Below are 16,765 nucleotides of genomic sequence, written 5' to 3'. Positions count from 1 at the left end.
TGCTTGAGATATGATTGGAATTCCCGTAGCTACTTTTATCTTTCTTGGGGTAAGCTATGTTCTCTTCTCGAGATCCTTATATATGCACGTATTCTAATCTTATCAATAGTGTGCCATAGGCATAGTTGATGCACAACAGCCTTTGTATACACAGTGCGGCGGTATGTCTCTATACTTTATTCAACACACATTGTGGCGCAAATTTTGGAATTTCTCCAAACTTTCGAACATTGGCTCATGCATCTATGGTCTAAGTGCTGATAAAATGTTTGGCTATCTTAACATTAACAGGAATGGTTGGACGGTATGTTTTTATCTCAGTACTAGCGCTCAAGAGCCGCTGAAGTAAACGCGCGGTCCAGGGCGGGACGACCTGTATCTCGGGGGCGGTGTGCATAAAATACAACGATTGTGAGCGTCAGCATTATCCCATTTAGCCTCAATGGTACTGAATCGTGGATAAGATTACTCTCAATGCGTGCCTGCGACGAGCACGCGAGAAACAAGCACAGGTGTACGAGCCAAGTTTCCACTACTTCTGTTGCTACTTCGACTAGCAGGTCACCACATCACTACGAGTGCTGCGCCTCAGCCATCGGGTGCTGGACCCAGTCGCCTGTTGGGAAGACTCCTGCATTAGGGTGGAATTCTTGGTGAGACTTCGCCAGTTCGCAACCGAGTTGGATGCCTGATGTCTCGGTCGGCCGACAGGAATGCATATCAAGGAAACATAAATGAGGCCAAGATCCGTGCTGCTGCCGATGCGCTTGTATCGCTCGGGCTAAAGGACGCGGGCTATAACTATGTCAATATCGATGTAAGTCGGGATTATGATCTTTGTGTTCCTTGTTGGTCTCACATATCAACTTAGGATTGTTGGTCAAACATTACTGGAAGGGATGTTGGGACAAGTCGCATCAAACCAGATTTAAACAAATTCCCAAATGGGATCAAGAGCGTAGCGGATTACATCCATTCGCTAGGATTGTTGGTTGGCATATATAGGTATATATGCGTACATCGCCGCTTACAAAGCTCTGTCACTAACTACGGGACCTATTGATAGCGACGCTGGCACACTGACCTGCGCCGGGTTCCCCGGATCTCTTGGATACGAAAATATTGACGCACAGACGTTTGCAGAATGGGGAATCGATTGTGAGTTTACATATGGTTTCCCTTTTCAAGAACTTGTCATCATTTATATTTAGATCTTAAATATGACAACTGCAACGTACCCAGCAACTGGACAGATACCTATGTGAGTCCTCAATCAAGGGAAATTTACGGCTTGGTGCTTAGACCGTTTGATAATAGGGTGGACCAGATTTTGACTGTAAGACATCAGCTATTTGGCCCAGTTATATGCCTCCTTGCTCAGCTTCATTATATAGGGTACAACTCTAATTCAGGAATCCGGTACAGACAAATGACGTGCGTATTCACTTTTGAGAGGTTCGGATTGAGCTTGAAGAATGAACATATAGATCGGCGCTCGCCTCTGTGGCATCAATTCGGCCTATCCAGTACGGTATTTGCAACTGGGGTGAGCCAAAGAATTATAGCTTAAAATCTGCTTGGCAAACACTGTATTGTTTAGGCAATGCAGATGTATGGACATGGGGTTCCCGGGTTGGGCATTCCTGGCGGATGTCAGGAGACTCGAGCGCCTCATGGAGTTATATTACAAGTATTATTGCCAGGAACACCAATTACTTGAACTACGTTGGTGAGTAATATATTCGAATAATGTGGAGGATGGAGCGATTGAACCAATCGAATAGAATTCTATGGGCATAGTATGTCATATTCCGCGGGCACCTTTCAATGGAAGCTAATATAAAAAAACATAGACGATATGGACATGATGGAGATAGGCAATGGAGCTTTGACCATCAAGTACGCTTTGTTTTTCTCTCCCAAAGACAGCCCAACTGAGCACAATAAGCAGCGAACAACGAACTCACTTTGCAATGTGGGTGGCCCTCAAAAGCCCAATCCTTCTTGGAACCGATGTACGTCAGGAAAACCAACAATTTTGATACGTATTAAAGTGTGCCATAGCTCTCAAAACTAAACGCAACTCAGCTCGCAATCATCAAAAATGCCGAGCTTTTGGCCTTTTCACAAGATACTACGGTTGGTGCTCCCGCAAAACCATACAAGTCCGGAACCACAACCCCACCGGAGTACTACACCGGCAAGTCCGCCAAGGGGACGCATGTGTTTATTATGAATGTTGGGTCGGCGCCGGCAAGCAAGATAGTTACTTTTTCTGAGGTAAATCATCGCAAACTATTAACTAGCGTTACATCGTGCTAATCAGATGCGTTCACTAGGTAACTGGGCTCACTTGTACGAGCTGCAAAGTACATGATATGTGGACTGGGAAAGGCAAGTGTATTTTTTCGCATACAACGACCATTGTATTCAACTGTGGACTGCTATAGACTTAGGCACCTTCACGACAAGCTACACTCTCATAGTTGACACTCACGACACTGCTGCATTGCTACTCACTTAATATAGCTCTGAGAGGGTGACTTAGAATATCACCGTGTTGTACGCTGAAACAGCCTTTATCCTTTTGTATATGATCTACACACAATGCACCGACCTACTAAACAACAAAACACGGACAGTAGAGTGACAGGGAAAGACAGCAATAATAGAAGCAAGAAAAAAAGATCCCGTACACTCCTCAGACATAACAATTAACTAGTATAACATCACAACATCTCCAAAATATAACAGCGCTCAAGGCCGAAATCTGCCTCTTACTCGACCTTTTCGTTGTGAGACCCACTAGAGGTCTCAGGAACGTACTGGGCGCGAGGCTCGTCCCTTGCGGAGTGATCTGGAACACCATGTCGATCACCTGCAGCAATGTCATGTCCATTAGAGCGTTGGTGCAATCCATTGGCGCCCGATGCTGGAGCATTCCATGAATCGAAATCACGGCGAACTTCAACAAAGTCTTGCACAAACTCGCCAATTTGATCGTCGTCCATACCAAGGATCTCGCCATCCTCTGTAGCACGTAGGCCGAGGAATGGAATAATGTCGACAATCTTGGCGAGAATAGCAGTCATAACGAAGACGTATGCGCAGCAAGCACAGACGTAGGCGAACTGGATGTAGAGTTGCTTGTAGTTGTGTTCGATCCATCCACCTGGCACAGCCGTGTTGACGCCATCAAGAGCGATGAGAGCCGTGTCCGCAAAGAGGCCATTGGCGAGAAGGCCGAGAATACCACCAATAGCGTGCTCAGCAAACAGATCGAGGGCATCGTCAATACCAATCAAATACTTGACTGAACGCGTGTATGATATTAGTATATGTGCAAGGTATGAAATCTAGATAAATCCTTACTCTTGGTTGCGTAGTTACACACTGCGCCGGTGACGACACCAAGGACAACACTACCCCAAAGGGTAATGAAACCAGAGGCGGGAGTGGCAGCAACGAGGCCAGCAATGGTACCCGAACAGAAACCGACCATAGTAAACTTGCGTTCCAGACGGAAATCGAGCAAACACCATGTAACTCCAGCCTGGTTTTATGAAAAAGATCAGTCGAGCGTAAAAAAGTAGGAGTTATATTACTCACAAAGGCGGCAGTAATGTTAGTATTCCATGCAGCGAGAACAGCGCGGAGGTTAGCACCAAAGGCCGACCCAGCGTTGAAGCCCAGCCACCCGAACCAGAGCATAAATGTTCCCAGTACGACGAGGGACACGTTATGCGGGCGGAAATTCATGAGCTGGCTCTGCTTGCGGCGACCAAGTACCCAGGAGAATGCCAGACCACCGACACCAGAGCCGATTTCGACAGGTCCTCCACCTAGAACAATTTCAACTTGTTAGAAGATTTCTTAACGGGGTTCTCGTTTGGACGAACCGGCATAGTCGAGAACACCCCACTTGAATCCCCAGCCATTGACATTCCAACCCCAGCACGCCACAGGACAATAGACAAGTGTTGCCCACAAGAATGCGAAGACCATTGCTGGCATTACCCGACCACGTTCTGCGACCTGAATGAAATGAGACACGTTTGCCACATAAGCTACCTATAACACTCACTGCACCCATCAAGATGGCAACTGTAACGCAGCAGAACTCAAGCTGGTAAAATGAATAGAGTAGGTCAGGAATGAGGGGAGAGCCTGGTGACGGGTCGGCCATGACATGCTGTAAACCAAAATGCCTGAGATTGCCTGTGTGTTGGTTAGTCGCGGGCTGAGGACTAACTCCATCGAAACGCACCGATAAACCCGTTTGTAGCCGTCGCAGAAAAAGCGAGAGAGTATCCCCAAAAGTACCATTGGAAAATGATGACTGCGTTGGAGAAAACGCAAACCCATAGCAGAGCAAGAGCGTTCTTGCGACGAGAAAGACCTGTGTGTCACAGTTAGCCTTGTTCTGACTGTGTAGTGTGAAACTTGCCAGAATAAAGGAAGCCAAGTCCGGGGACCATGAACAGGACTAAAGCCCCGCAAATGATGATAAACGATATATCTCCTCGGTCAAATGTAGGGGCTCTAAAACAAAATCATATTAGTCACCTCTCCAGCAGCCTATTGTAGGAAACCTACTCTTCGGACTGGCCTATCAAGCCGCAGAAAGGGTTATCAGCATACGTAACTCTTGGCTATTATAGTGAACAAGAAGATTCAAAACATGGGGTACAGAGCCTCGGTTATCGTCCAACCAGACCACAAGGAACAATCAGCAGCAGCATGCCGCGACTTCTGCAACAGGGGTGCCGGGTAGGTAAAAAGGATATATACTTACGGGCATGGATAGTGCCTACAGACCTCTTGAGTGACTCCATGGTGGTGACCATTAGATGAAGGTTTTGGAGGAGACGGTTGAGTTCTGGGCTATATAGAGTGCTGCCATGTGTTGAAACTTGGGGCCCACATTATTGACGTCGGTTTTGCACGGGCGAAGCGAGATTGGGACGAAGCGGCTCTTATCTATCAGCCTGGGCCATGGCTGAAACTATGTAAATCTGGAGAACCCGCTCTGAACCTAATTTCCGCGAGCAACATCTATATAACCCCGTCGCCTATAAAGATAACACTACGCTCCTCGATCAAGGAGCCTCTCTGCCCCGTTTGTCGGCATTGGGCGCGCCCTCAACACTCTGGTTGCACCCAATCTAGCCGCCGGCTGTTCGGTTGACGGGCCGAGCGCTTATTTTTACTCAGAGATAAGAAATTTGCCAAGAATGATCTCAGGCACGACCCTCACTATTTGCAATTTGTTATCCAGGCATGTATGTAATTTATGTCCACAGCGCATTTTACAGCTGCCCCAGGGTCGAATATGCTTGTAGGCACCAAACTCGCGAAAGTTAGGCTGAGGGCTATTCATTCATTGTAGTAGTGGGTTGCTGTTATATTTATCTGATCTGTTTATGTTGGAACTGGCCGATTCGACTATGTTCACGTGATTATGACATACCTGCACTATCACGTAACTACAGCTTCCAACTTTCTACCAATAAATGAACCAAATTGAAAGATACTTGCTTGTGAGCACTATCCGTAGTAGCAGTATGCCTCATTGACTATCGTAAAGTACAGCTAGGCTATGTCAATGCGAGATCTAATAAACCGCATGTTGGTCGCCGTCAGCTAAAGCTCGAGGTAGTTGAGCAATTTTGGACACTCAATAAAGCCCAAAAGCACGAGCAAATTAGTAGCGTAAGCTCACAAGAATAACCCGCTTGGTCAATTACTGAGTAATTATTTGAAGGCCATGAAGATGGAGGTCCCTGCATCCTTTGAACTGGGACCAGATCCATATGACATCCCGAATCTCAAAGACAGTCGCATCATCGGCACCCGCGGAATCGTCGTTCGCACCCACCTTGACTCCAAAGATGAACCCACATGGAATGCATTCCTGACTACCCTGGAAGACTTGGAGCGAAAATCCTTCGGTGATCTTCCAGACGCCCAAATGGAAAGTGACAGCGATAGCGACGAGGAAGAGGAGGAGGAAGGTCAAGGAGAAGGAGAAGAAACCAGCCAACGGAATGAGGATGAAGAAATGGCCGATGCAGGATCAAAGCCCATCTGCTATGAATCAGATGCCTTATTCACTATAGTCGACCCAGTGAATAAGGAGGTATACCATACCTTGCGGAATAAGCTATCCAATGCCTCGAACATAACTTTACTTCGGTTGTTCAACGACCCATCGATCGCGCCATCGCCTTCTCTGTCGGATAACGCCCCCAAGCGAATTAAACCGGGCCATAGACTGATTGACGAAGATGGGTTTCAGGTACATGTCCAGCAGTCCACATGTACAAGAACAGGAACTAACACAGTTTTTTAGGAGGTTTATAACGGTGGTAGGATATGGGTATGGGACTATCAAAGTACAAAGGATCAGACTCTTCGCTTGGTTAGCCCTCAAGTTTTCGTATATGGTGACGCAACGTAAGTCTTTCGGTACTTCCAAGCTCTACTGTGTGTTAATACTGACCGACTTCTAGAGGAGATTCTTGGCGAGTGAAAGCAACGCACATGTGGGAACTCCAATTGAACATCGACAACGGCATGAGGATTGATTTCAGTGGAGGAGTAGGTGTGGGATGGGACATGAACGAGCGCGCCCGAAGTTTGAAAGACTCAACAAGTTATGTGATTAGCGATTAAATGAGTATCAAATGAAGTTAATCGCAGCTGATCAGGATTTCATAAGCGCACGAGTCAGACAATCTTGGGAAATAGCATGTGTACACTATACCGACCTCGACCAACAGCAGTCTATGGACACAACTATGACCAACATTGATAGTGCCGATATGCCTTTGTACATCGAAACTCCACTAGTTTATTCACCTGTCATGTCTTCCAGATTAGGCTATGAGGTGTACCTAAAAATGGAGGTGCGTATTTATCCATTTACAATACCTTCACTCATCAAGTCAAATCAGAACCTTCAACCGTCTCAATCATTCAAATACAGGGGGATATCATTATTTGTCTCCCGAGCTATCCAAGAACATGGCTCTGAAGTCCATATTGTGGCTGCAACAAGCGGGAGTGCTGGGATTGCACTAGCATGGGCTGGCAAACGTCTTAGTAAGTTTCAGCCAGTAATATATTATACCGAAAAGCCTATATAACTTTAATCTAAGATGTTCGTACCTCGGTTTTCATACCGGTTTCGGCGGTTGGAGTACAAGCAGAGCTAGACATGGCTGGCTCGGAGGTTATCGTAGGAGGCGTGGACTATGCGGATGCATTGTTGGCCGCTCAAGCTTTTTGTAAGAACAAACCGAAAACGTAAGTGCTGCTTATGGGTGGTAATATAATTTATTATCACTATAACTCCTCCGAGCAGAGTTCTAATGTCCTCTTATGGTAAACCTGTGTCGAAAATCTGAATGAACGAGGCGTATAAATTAATAAATGGATTTATAGATCACCCCACGTTGTGGGAAGGCCACTCAACAATGATACATGAAATAGCTCGACAAATTCCGAATAAAGCGGCTCCAAACGCTATTGTCTGTAACGTAGGGGGCGGAGGCCTTCTGGGAGGAGTCTTTCAAGGGATCAACGAGCTGGAGTGGGACCGCAGTGAGTTTTTTGCATCACATGAATGCGCATGTGCCTACCGAATGGCCCCAAGCAAAACTGGTCGCAGTCGAAACACACGGCGCCAATTGTTACCATCTCTCTCTACTGGCAAACTCACCCAACCCTGCATCTCGTTTGCTCATTCCTGATAATGTGGCACTGCTCAAGTCACAATCACTCACAGGTCGAACCTCACAGGTACACAACACTTCTGGCTTGAACTTAAAGCCATTGCTAACCGTTGGTTCGGGTAAAGGCAGAAGTGACCCTGGCAAGGTTACCAGCCATTACATCAGAAGCGTCCTCGCTTGGTGCCAGGTCGCCTTCACAAACAACGCTCGAAATAGGCCTAGCGTGCCCAGAGCTCATTGCAGTAAGCGTTCCAGATACGATAGCTATGCAAGCTGTACTTGGGTTTCTAGGTTAGTGAAGCCTAATTGATTTACCTTGACACTAATGATTTTAAGTACAGACGAACAAAAGCTATTGATTGAACTCGCATGCGGAGCTACACTTAGCCCGGCATACACCCCTGGTCTTCTACAAAAGCTCTTGCCTAAAAGTACGTTTCATACAAAACAGGTAGTTTGGTGTTATTAAACGGGTCGGAGTACAGCCTTGGAACAACCTCGTCCTGTGGTCGTATTCATCATATGCGGTGGATCCAAGGCCACATTTCACGACACAGAGGGTTATCGTAATATGTTATTGGGAAATGCAGAAACACACGACGCACGTAACCTAATAATGATAGGTTCCGCCGTTGGCCTTTCATGAGGTATCACAATAGGACTAGGCACTCCTTGTTTACATTAGATACACTAGTACTCACGGACGAACCGGTTCCCCCGATTTCAAACAATCTTTGTCTTGTCCCTAGTAATTATAAAGCAGATCACTCAACATAGGATTGTTGGGGGCTTCAATGATTATTCCCACGCGAGCCAAGGAAAATGCTAGAATGTTTAACGTTGAGATGCGTGAGCCGTCTCAGACATGACTCAGTCAACACAAGCCATGATGATAAATCATCCAGAATCCGAGAAGGCTATTTATCTCCCCATTTTAATAGAGTAGAACTGTCACCATGCAGTATCACCACGCAGTATCACCACGACCGGCGAATGCCATGGATGAGTTTTCGACTGGACCGGCCAGGATTCTTATCGATCCTAACAATCCAATGCATATAGAAACTCCACTAATATTCTCTGCTCTTATGTCAAGTCGACTCGGCTATGACATATACTTGAAGTTAGAAGTACGTGCTCACTTTAATCTATCACTACAATATTCGGCGCTCTATCCTCTACTCACTGCACTGGGCTACGTACGCGTAGTCTTTGCAGCCCTCGCAATCATTCAAATATCGAGGCATATCCTTATTCGCCGCGCAAGCCGTCAAACAACATGGCTCAAACACTCTTCTCGTAATGGCCAGTGGAGGAAATGCTGGACTGGCACTGGCATGGGCAGGAAAGGCACTAGGTAAATGTGCACCAAGCTTAAAATTCTAATAGTAATTTAACACGTATATCCTTATTTTTAGGTGTAAATACCAAGATCTACATCCCAGCTGCCGCGTACCAAGTTCAACCAACACTTATCGCGGCTGGAGCGGACGTTGTTATTGGTGGCGCTGACTACTCTGAGGCTTTGGCAAGTGCTGAGTTGCTCTGCTCACGGAATGATCTCGCGTGAGTGTCGTGTCATCTCTTTCAATATAATTCTTAGTGACGAAAAGCTACTAGCATACTTGTTCCCGCATATGGTTGGTCTCCCCTGCAACCCAGGCTCCAGAAGTACTTGATCCTCTGATTGATAAATTTCCTTCCGTAGATCACCCAGTATTATGGGAGGGGCATTCCACGCTCATTCATGAAATTGATAGACAACTGCCAAATGGGACTACACCAGATGCTATTCTGTGCAGTGTTGGGGGTGCTGGGCTACTGGGCGGGGTGCTCCTCGGAGCCAACAGCATCGGATGGGATCGTAGTAAGTCTATAACAACGATATTTTTGATCACTGTTGGATTCGGGGTTCTTATTGACACCTTGCCACCAGCTCAAGTCATTGCCCTTGAAACAATCGGAGCCAACTGTTATCACATGTCGCTACTTGCAAATAGGGATGATCCAATCGGCCAAAGTTATATCCCAGACGATGTCGTGGTCTCGACCCATCCGGTGCTAACTCCTGACGTGAAGGTATGAGCCGACGATTCTACGACCGCCTTGTCTAACTAGTGCCGCCAGAGAGCCAAAGTGGCTGTAGCGAAACTCCCAGCTATCACATCCAAGGCCGCTTCTCTTGGTGCTTCTTCTCCCTCACAATCGGTGCTTGAAATGGGACTTGCTCGGAAAGATAGAGCAACTCTGGACCCGACTAAATTTGGCGGTTTGACTTCAGTGAGTATCCCAGACGAGCTTGCCATGCGATCAACCCTTGGATTCTTGGGTAAGTTACGTTTCTGCAAGTCTTATATGACATAAACTGATCTCCCCGAGTTAGACGAACACAAGATGCTTACAGAATTAGCATGTGCAACCACATTGGCGCCCGCATATATTCCGGGTCTGCTTGAGAAACTCGTCCCCAAATCAGGTTTGAGTTAAAACCCTGCCCTCAAGCGCGTGTATTAACATAGTCACATTGACAGGGGGTGGCAAACGCCCCGTGGTGGTGTTCGTTGTGTGTGGTGGATCTAAGGTTCTTTTGAGTGATGTCGAGAAATACCACTCCATCCTCCAGGGGTTGGGGGAGGAAGGATTTCATTCCGCTCGTCAACAAGTGCTCATCGAGACGACACTTGGACTCGACCTACAGTAGTCGGCGCGCAATTACCAAACCTCAAATTTCTACATTCAAAGCATCCTTATTTTAAGTGCATTCATAACATAGTCCATAAGATTCTACCAAGCAATGTTTACACTACTAGTGACTATGGCTTAATTATCATGGCATCCCGGCCAGGGCCAACACCTATCCACTTGACCGGAACACCCAAGAACCTTTCGATGAATTGGACGTAAGAACGGCACGCCTCAGGTAGCTTCTCCCACTGACGTATACTTGATATTGGCTCCTTCCATCCCGGCAGCGTTTCGTATTTTATTTGAAAGCCAGGCTGCTCAAGGGTATCCAAGTTCGCTGAGATACGAGCTTAAGTCTTGAAGTGATAAGGGGTTGACCAAGAGAACATACCAGGGAATCCATCCATGGGGTTTCCGTCGAGTACGTAGCCAACTGCCACCTTTATTTCATCCAGACCATCTAGGACGTCCAGTTTGGTCAGATTGAGCGCATCATATCCGTTGACGCGGTTCGAATGTTGCAACACAACGAGGTCCAACCACCCACAACGCCGCACTCGACCAGTGGTCACACCAACTTCGGCACCAACACTTTGTAGATGTTTCCCAATATCCTATCGTTGAATCATCAGCGGAGCAACTGATTGGACCATGTGGCATACACACATTCAGCTGTTCAGTCGGGAAAGGACCACCTCCAACGCGCGTTGTGTAAGCTTTTACGACGCCAACGACGTTACCAATCTTCTTGGGGGGGATACCGAGACCAGTGCAGACGCCTATAACCAAGTGGTGTGACGGATGGGTAAAATATTTCCGGGTATGAGCAAGCTCTCACCTCCAACTGATGTACTGGAGCTTGTTACAAATGGGTATGTTCCAAAGTCAATATCGAGCATCAATGCATTAGCGCCTTCAACGAGTACGCGCTTCCCGTCCTCGAGCGCTTTGTGTACGTAGGTCAAGGAGTCGATAACGTATGGACGAAGACGATCAGCAAGTTCCTACAAACAATGAGTGTATGCGTTGATAGGCTTATCCAAACTCCAAACCTTGTAGCGAACGATCTCGCCCTCGGTGTCGTAGTCGAAGTGCCCATAGCGCTTGAAACGGCCTTCTACTAACTTGCGAAACTTGGAAGAAAATACTTCGTGATCGAAGAGATGGTGTACGCGCATCCCAGACCTCGATGCCTTTGAGGAATAGGCTGGGCCAATTCCCTTCTTGGTCGTACCGATACTGTTTAGAAGCTGAATCAAGGTCTGTCCGTGATGTGCAACATCGCTTACCTTTTGCCTCCCAGCTCCACCTCTTTCAATCCATCAACAATTTGATGAAAATCAAATACCAAATGCGCTCGGTCTGATAGGAAGAGTCTTCCTTTACAATCCAAGCCTACAGTCACCAGGTCAACAACTCATGGCTAGCTTTTTTCGGATAGCCCACCTTTTGCTTCTAAGGCATCTAATTCTGCAAAGAATGATGGGACATGGACCACAACACCCGGGCCGATAACAGATATGCATTTGGGGTTTACAAGACCTTGATAATCGACGTTAGTGCACCGGATAAGAGGAGGGAGGCTCTAACTAACCACTCGGGAGAAGATGGAAATCATAGGTGATTTTCTTTCCTCGCACTTTGTCGTTCACTGTACCATCATCGGGATATTGGACAACAATCGTATGGCCCGCGTTGTTTCCACCTGCGCAACGGGCACAGACATCGGCCTCTGCTGCAAAGATGTCGACTAGTTTCCCTTTGCCTTCGTCTCCCCATTGGGATCCAAGAACTACTGTCACCCCGGTCGGTGGGAGCGTCATGTTCCTGGGCTAAGGCGGAGGTCGAGGAGTGCAGGTACGACCACTCAGAAATCCATCGATACCCATTTCAAAATCGGCCGACCATATGGTGGCTGTGTCTGGTAGATTGAAGTGATCTCCGCATATGCATGTTGGAAACACGCGTACAGAAGGACAGCCGACAATGAGCGCTGCATCCAGCTGTTGATCTGCTAATGAGTTGGATATCTATTTTGATTGGCCTGTCTATGAGACAGCAGCATGCTATGGGCGTTTATCGGTGTTATGAAAATAGCCTCTTATTCACCAACTCCATTTATGTTCATGACGTTATATTTCACCCAATGTGATCGGTGTGATTGCCAAAGGGTGAGAAACTAACAGTTCAAACAGGACGTCAAAACTATAGCAAGCACCAACGTATACGTCATCTCAATATGAAGTACACCCTTCAAACAACCTTTGTAGGCGTAAAGAACATTGAAGTTCGGCGTTAATTTCGATCCGGTACCGGCAAGTTCGAAAATGGCCGTTTGTTTACATCAGTCGATTCTTATAAGAACATTGTTTCCTTGGAATGGAAATAGCGGTGTGCTTTTGTTCGTTGGACATAATAATGTTGTAGAAGTGATTTATGATGCATGAACTTGTTCCACGCGATGTCCGGCATCCTGCCTTTCACGTTTGTTTGGCACCTTTAGTGGATCTCAGACACCGTGTTTGATAGCTCAAGGCCTAAGAGGCTAACCTGCGCGTTGCTATCGTATGTATATGTATGCGGGCATAGGTGCATACGAGGGGCACTACAGCAAATCTTCGAACTATCCGGCCAGGGGCAGCCAGCGTTCCGGCGCTCCGGTATGTTAACTTGTGCCTCTTTGATATGGTACCTCATCCTCCTCATCAGGTGGGGGACTTGACCAAAGTAGGCAAAAGCATCTGACGCTTCAGTCGGATGAAATTGGAACCGAATCGAAGCCGGCAAACTCAATGTTTATACCTTCCTAGCATGGGTTTCGTGAGATTGCTGTCTAGACCGGATACTCGTTTATCGTTCCAACTAGAAACCAAGGTCGCTGTCATCGCGTCGTCAGCGGTTTGATAACTTAACTGGTAGAATCCGCTCCCGACATCGGAACCAGGCCACTTCTACTGGGCTGCTAATGCAGACGTAGGACGGTGGAAATCAATTTGGAGGCCTAGATCGGAGTCTGTGGTCAATCCGTTCAAACATGTTGTAATGTCAATTGCATATGAAAACTTCTACCGGATTGTCCCATGTGGACCTGGGCTTATTGATTAGTCTATTGAATTAGGATTGGGCCATCCGTTTCGAGATATAGTGGGACTCGGGCTAGCCTCAGGAGTATTTTGCCGAGTTCGGCCCACTTAGGACTTGCACTTGACTCCCACCAACACTGCCGCTACTTGCAGGAAACTTGTTGCCCCCAGCAAATCATCGGCTGATAGAATCTCAATAACACTCATCTGTCTCATAATTGACATTCTTCTGGGTGCTTCCTGCCGGTTTGAGGTATTGGAGCCCGAAGTTACCAACCCCAGTAGTGTTGGCCCTTGAGAGGACCCTAACACCATCAACTTCGCTTCCTGAGACAGACTGTACCTGCTCACTCGCGGGTCAACACCGTCAGCTCTCACTGCACTCAGCGTTGGTTGAGTCGCGTACTGGAGTGGCGTACAGTGGCTAAAGAGCCCCTCTGCGTCACACTACACGATGGCCAGTAGCGACCGCCAGCCCGAGGGGCCGTCGATAGAGGAATTTGAAGAGAAACAAGCCGAGGTAAGTCTGCTCACCCGTTAAGTCCATATACGCCTTACCATTGTAACTCGTTTCCTCCTGCGAGACAGTCGTATTTGATACTTCCTCTCTTCATTAAGTGTAGAGAGCGCCACAGTTCCGGAATATATTCCACACTCGCATATTCCTTTCCTTTTCAATCCATCGGTTTCGCGACTGAGCATATTTGTTTCAACTTCAACTTGAACCATTGTAATTCGAGCCAAACTAACATGTTCATTTTGCGATCTAGCTCGTCGGTAAGCTCACCGAAATATCCACATCAATGCGGCAATGCGCCGACATTTTCGATTCGTTCACTCGATTCGTCGGCCAACTCTCATTTCGGTCAACCGCGTCTGAAGTGCTCGCACATCGTCAACCTAGCGGCCTCTTATCTTCCAGAGGATCCGGTAGCGCAGATCGGTCCGATCCGCCATCAACCACGGCTCAAGTTGAGAGCATTGGCTCACCGTCGAACGCTCAGGGGACTGAGGGGTACCGGCGGTCGACACATTCGTATCCTTCGGGACCAATGCTCCCTCCGGCGGTTCCCACTTTCCACGCCGCAGGCTTGTCAGGGGTACATCCGTCGCTAGCTTCTATGCACTCGAGCACTGGGCATTCGCCATATCCTTCGCAACGCCCGAGCAGCGCGGCATCTGGAACCGGATCAGGCGGAGTTCGTGAGACAGGAATTCCAAGCCGCCGAGGGGTTGGTGTCGTGCCTACACCATCTGAACATCATACTTCAAGCGGTAAACATGCAAAGCGCAAACGACACCAGCCTACAGACACGGAGGATTATGGCGACGAAAGCGAAGTCGACACCGGTCTGGAAGGCAGTCCGCAACTCGAGGCCCACGAAGCGCCATCTGAAAGCGACCAACCCCTCCGTCGTCCACTGAAGCGGTCCGCTGATACGATGGAAGAAAGCCTTAGTGCTCGCGTGTTTTTGCCGAGGGGAAGAGTGGGAGTTGGAGCGGCGCGTAATGAAGATCGCCTGCCACAACCTGCCACCGGCCCTAGCATCGTCGTTTTTTCATCAGGCCCAGGTTCGTCCAAGTCCAGGGCTCTTCACTCTCGGGGACCGGTTCCGGTGTCCACCAGGAATCGCAAGGAGAAGAAACCGAAAGATCCCAATGCGCCGAAACAGCCACCTCCGGCCTATATCGTATACCAAAACGAAATCAGAGAGGTAAGATCACTCACTTCCCGTTTTGGCAATATTTAATTGAAGTTGCGTCATAACAGTCTATGCGAGCCCGGTTCCCGACCCATTCTCCGACGGAGCTTGTTAAGGAAATCGCAGCAACGTGGAAGACACTGTCTAATTCAGAACGTCAGGTATGATATCGGTCTGATGGGAGGTTCGAACATTCATATTGATGTGCCTATAGCGGTATAAAGACTACGCCAATATTGAGAAAGATCGATGGGTTGCGGAGCTTGCTGCATATCAGGCAAGTATCTCCAATTCAGAGGAGGGACAGAAGGGATCGGAAGGCACGTTCCTCGCGACAACAGGCGTAAGCGACTCTCCACCTGGTTCATCCCCTCGTCAATCGCCGGAGCCATCGGATGCCGAGTCAGACCCGCAAAAGGCTCGTAGGGTAACCTCACAACAGGATATTCCAAGTACATCCGGTTCATATGAATATCGCGGCTCGGTTCGGACCAGTTCATCTTTCTCAGGACCATCAGCCGCTGGATTGTCTGCTAGCGGTGAAAGCCGTCCGGGAAGAAGAACCACCCAGGAATACGGGGGACAACCACAAGAGGTGCCAATAAGAATGGAGCGTTCTCTTTCGCGACATGGCTACACCCCATCGCACTCTCCGAGGTTGTATGGCTCAATGTCCATACCCCCTCCGGGTGGTCGTGCCTACCCTGGGCATGCGGAACCTCGCCCGTCATCGACTCGACTCCCGAGTATCGGCTCATTGGGTTTCGGTCACTCGTTACAGCCAGGACCGAGAGAGTCGACTCCTGGACCCATCCGAGAGTTGTCGGAAACCGAAGGGGAGCCAGCGTCAAAACGCCAGCGAACAAAGACCAACACTCCGCCTGAAGAAAAGGAAGACGCTGACTCGGGTCGTCCAGCGCGCGAGGGACAAAAGACCGGATAGTCCCTCAATTGGCTATTGTCCCAAAAATGGATCAAATTTCAGGGAAGTAACATTAATGATCGTTTGCTTGTTTATATATTATTTTCGGAAACCGGCTATTTTATTGTTCGATAAATCAATGTTTCTTGACAGCGTTGCCTACCTTCGTTTCTCAGGCGTCGCGTTCTCTATGCGTATGACTTGACTTGTTCCACCAATTGTCCTATCATTTGTCTAATTTTGCATGATTTGTTCGCTGCCCCTGCATGCACCTTGTGTATTTTTCTTTATGATTTGGTCCAACCTGTATATTGCGTCCTTTCGTTTATGATTCTTCTAATTCTATAAGTAAAATACAGGAGTTAAAATTTGATACGTGTTTCCAGTAGAAATGGGAAGCTTGAGGTGCCTGCTATTTACTGGATGTTAATAAACTTGAGGGCGTATTCTTAAACCCATGGCTGAATGCGGAAGACAAAGGCGGGATTGTCTTTTAACCGGGGCGTTACGGATAGACATCGGACGGGGTTATGGACAACATGACAACATATTTGGAATGCAATAACATGAACCGGTATTGAGGGTGTACGTATATGCTTTGGAGACATTTCAGATGCGAGACACTGTAACGATTTC

General features: G+C 47.7%; 6 protein-coding genes across 6 annotated transcripts; 4 read left to right on the top strand and 2 right to left on the bottom strand.

Moving 5' to 3' along the window:
- Positions 1-10: 10 nt before the first annotated feature.
- On the top strand, positions 11-2,450 carry RhiXN_02662 (uncharacterized protein; the record flags this gene model as incomplete). The annotated part of the gene is made up of 17 exons (XM_043322479.1): positions 11-49; positions 110-161; positions 292-304; positions 561-653; positions 712-817; positions 872-1,005; positions 1,067-1,158; positions 1,212-1,261; positions 1,318-1,336; positions 1,395-1,434; positions 1,488-1,546; positions 1,601-1,729; positions 1,785-1,799; positions 1,854-1,899; positions 1,952-2,015; positions 2,065-2,280; positions 2,340-2,450. 17 exons carry the CDS (start codon positions 11-13, stop codon positions 2,448-2,450), a joined length of 1,278 nt encoding a protein of 425 aa, XP_043177975.1.
- Positions 2,451-2,777: 327 nt separating this feature from the next.
- On the bottom strand, positions 2,778-4,835 carry RhiXN_02661 (ammonium transporter; the record flags this gene model as incomplete). The annotated part of the gene is made up of 7 exons (XM_043322478.1): positions 2,778-3,313; positions 3,373-3,553; positions 3,610-3,842; positions 3,900-4,035; positions 4,085-4,218; positions 4,268-4,399; positions 4,796-4,835. The coding sequence occupies 7 exons, from the start codon at positions 4,833-4,835 to the stop codon at positions 2,778-2,780; spliced, it is 1,392 nt and encodes a 463-aa protein (XP_043177974.1).
- A 678-nt stretch (positions 4,836-5,513) lies between these two features.
- On the top strand, positions 5,514-8,382 carry RhiXN_02660 (cysteine synthase; the record flags this gene model as incomplete). Its single annotated transcript, XM_043322477.1, has 14 exons — positions 5,514-5,540; positions 5,593-5,712; positions 5,765-6,298; positions 6,353-6,456; positions 6,513-6,600; positions 6,669-6,908; positions 6,957-7,104; positions 7,161-7,308; positions 7,367-7,386; positions 7,447-7,605; positions 7,658-7,803; positions 7,862-8,027; positions 8,078-8,167; positions 8,222-8,382. 14 exons carry the CDS (start codon positions 5,514-5,516, stop codon positions 8,380-8,382), a joined length of 2,151 nt encoding a protein of 716 aa, XP_043177973.1.
- Positions 8,383-8,692: 310 nt separating this feature from the next.
- Positions 8,693-10,437, top strand: RhiXN_02659 (cysteine synthase; the record flags this gene model as incomplete). Its single annotated transcript, XM_043322476.1, has 9 exons — positions 8,693-8,866; positions 8,946-9,093; positions 9,155-9,302; positions 9,357-9,376; positions 9,445-9,603; positions 9,673-9,815; positions 9,864-10,065; positions 10,120-10,212; positions 10,268-10,437. 9 exons carry the CDS (start codon positions 8,693-8,695, stop codon positions 10,435-10,437), a joined length of 1,257 nt encoding a protein of 418 aa, XP_043177972.1.
- Positions 10,438-10,549: 112 nt separating this feature from the next.
- Positions 10,550-12,244, bottom strand: RhiXN_02658 (adenylosuccinate synthase; the record flags this gene model as incomplete). Its single annotated transcript, XM_043322475.1, has 8 exons — positions 10,550-10,758; positions 10,813-11,035; positions 11,088-11,200; positions 11,260-11,425; positions 11,474-11,660; positions 11,711-11,816; positions 11,868-11,963; positions 12,016-12,244. The coding sequence occupies 8 exons, from the start codon at positions 12,242-12,244 to the stop codon at positions 10,550-10,552; spliced, it is 1,329 nt and encodes a 442-aa protein (XP_043177971.1).
- Positions 12,245-13,958: 1,714 nt separating this feature from the next.
- On the top strand, positions 13,959-16,150 carry RhiXN_02657 (HMG (high mobility group) box protein; the record flags this gene model as incomplete). Its single annotated transcript, XM_043322474.1, has 4 exons — positions 13,959-14,024; positions 14,275-15,219; positions 15,276-15,368; positions 15,422-16,150. The coding sequence occupies 4 exons, from the start codon at positions 13,959-13,961 to the stop codon at positions 16,148-16,150; spliced, it is 1,833 nt and encodes a 610-aa protein (XP_043177970.1).
- Positions 16,151-16,765: the final 615 nt, after the last annotated feature.

Source organism: Rhizoctonia solani, chromosome 3 (genome assembly GCF_016906535.1).
Source record: "Rhizoctonia solani chromosome 3, complete sequence".
NCBI lineage: Eukaryota > Fungi > Basidiomycota > Agaricomycetes > Cantharellales > Ceratobasidiaceae > Rhizoctonia > Rhizoctonia solani.
The sequence above is the reverse complement of the archived record's forward strand: the minus strand, read 5'-3'. Positions and strand labels throughout refer to the sequence as shown.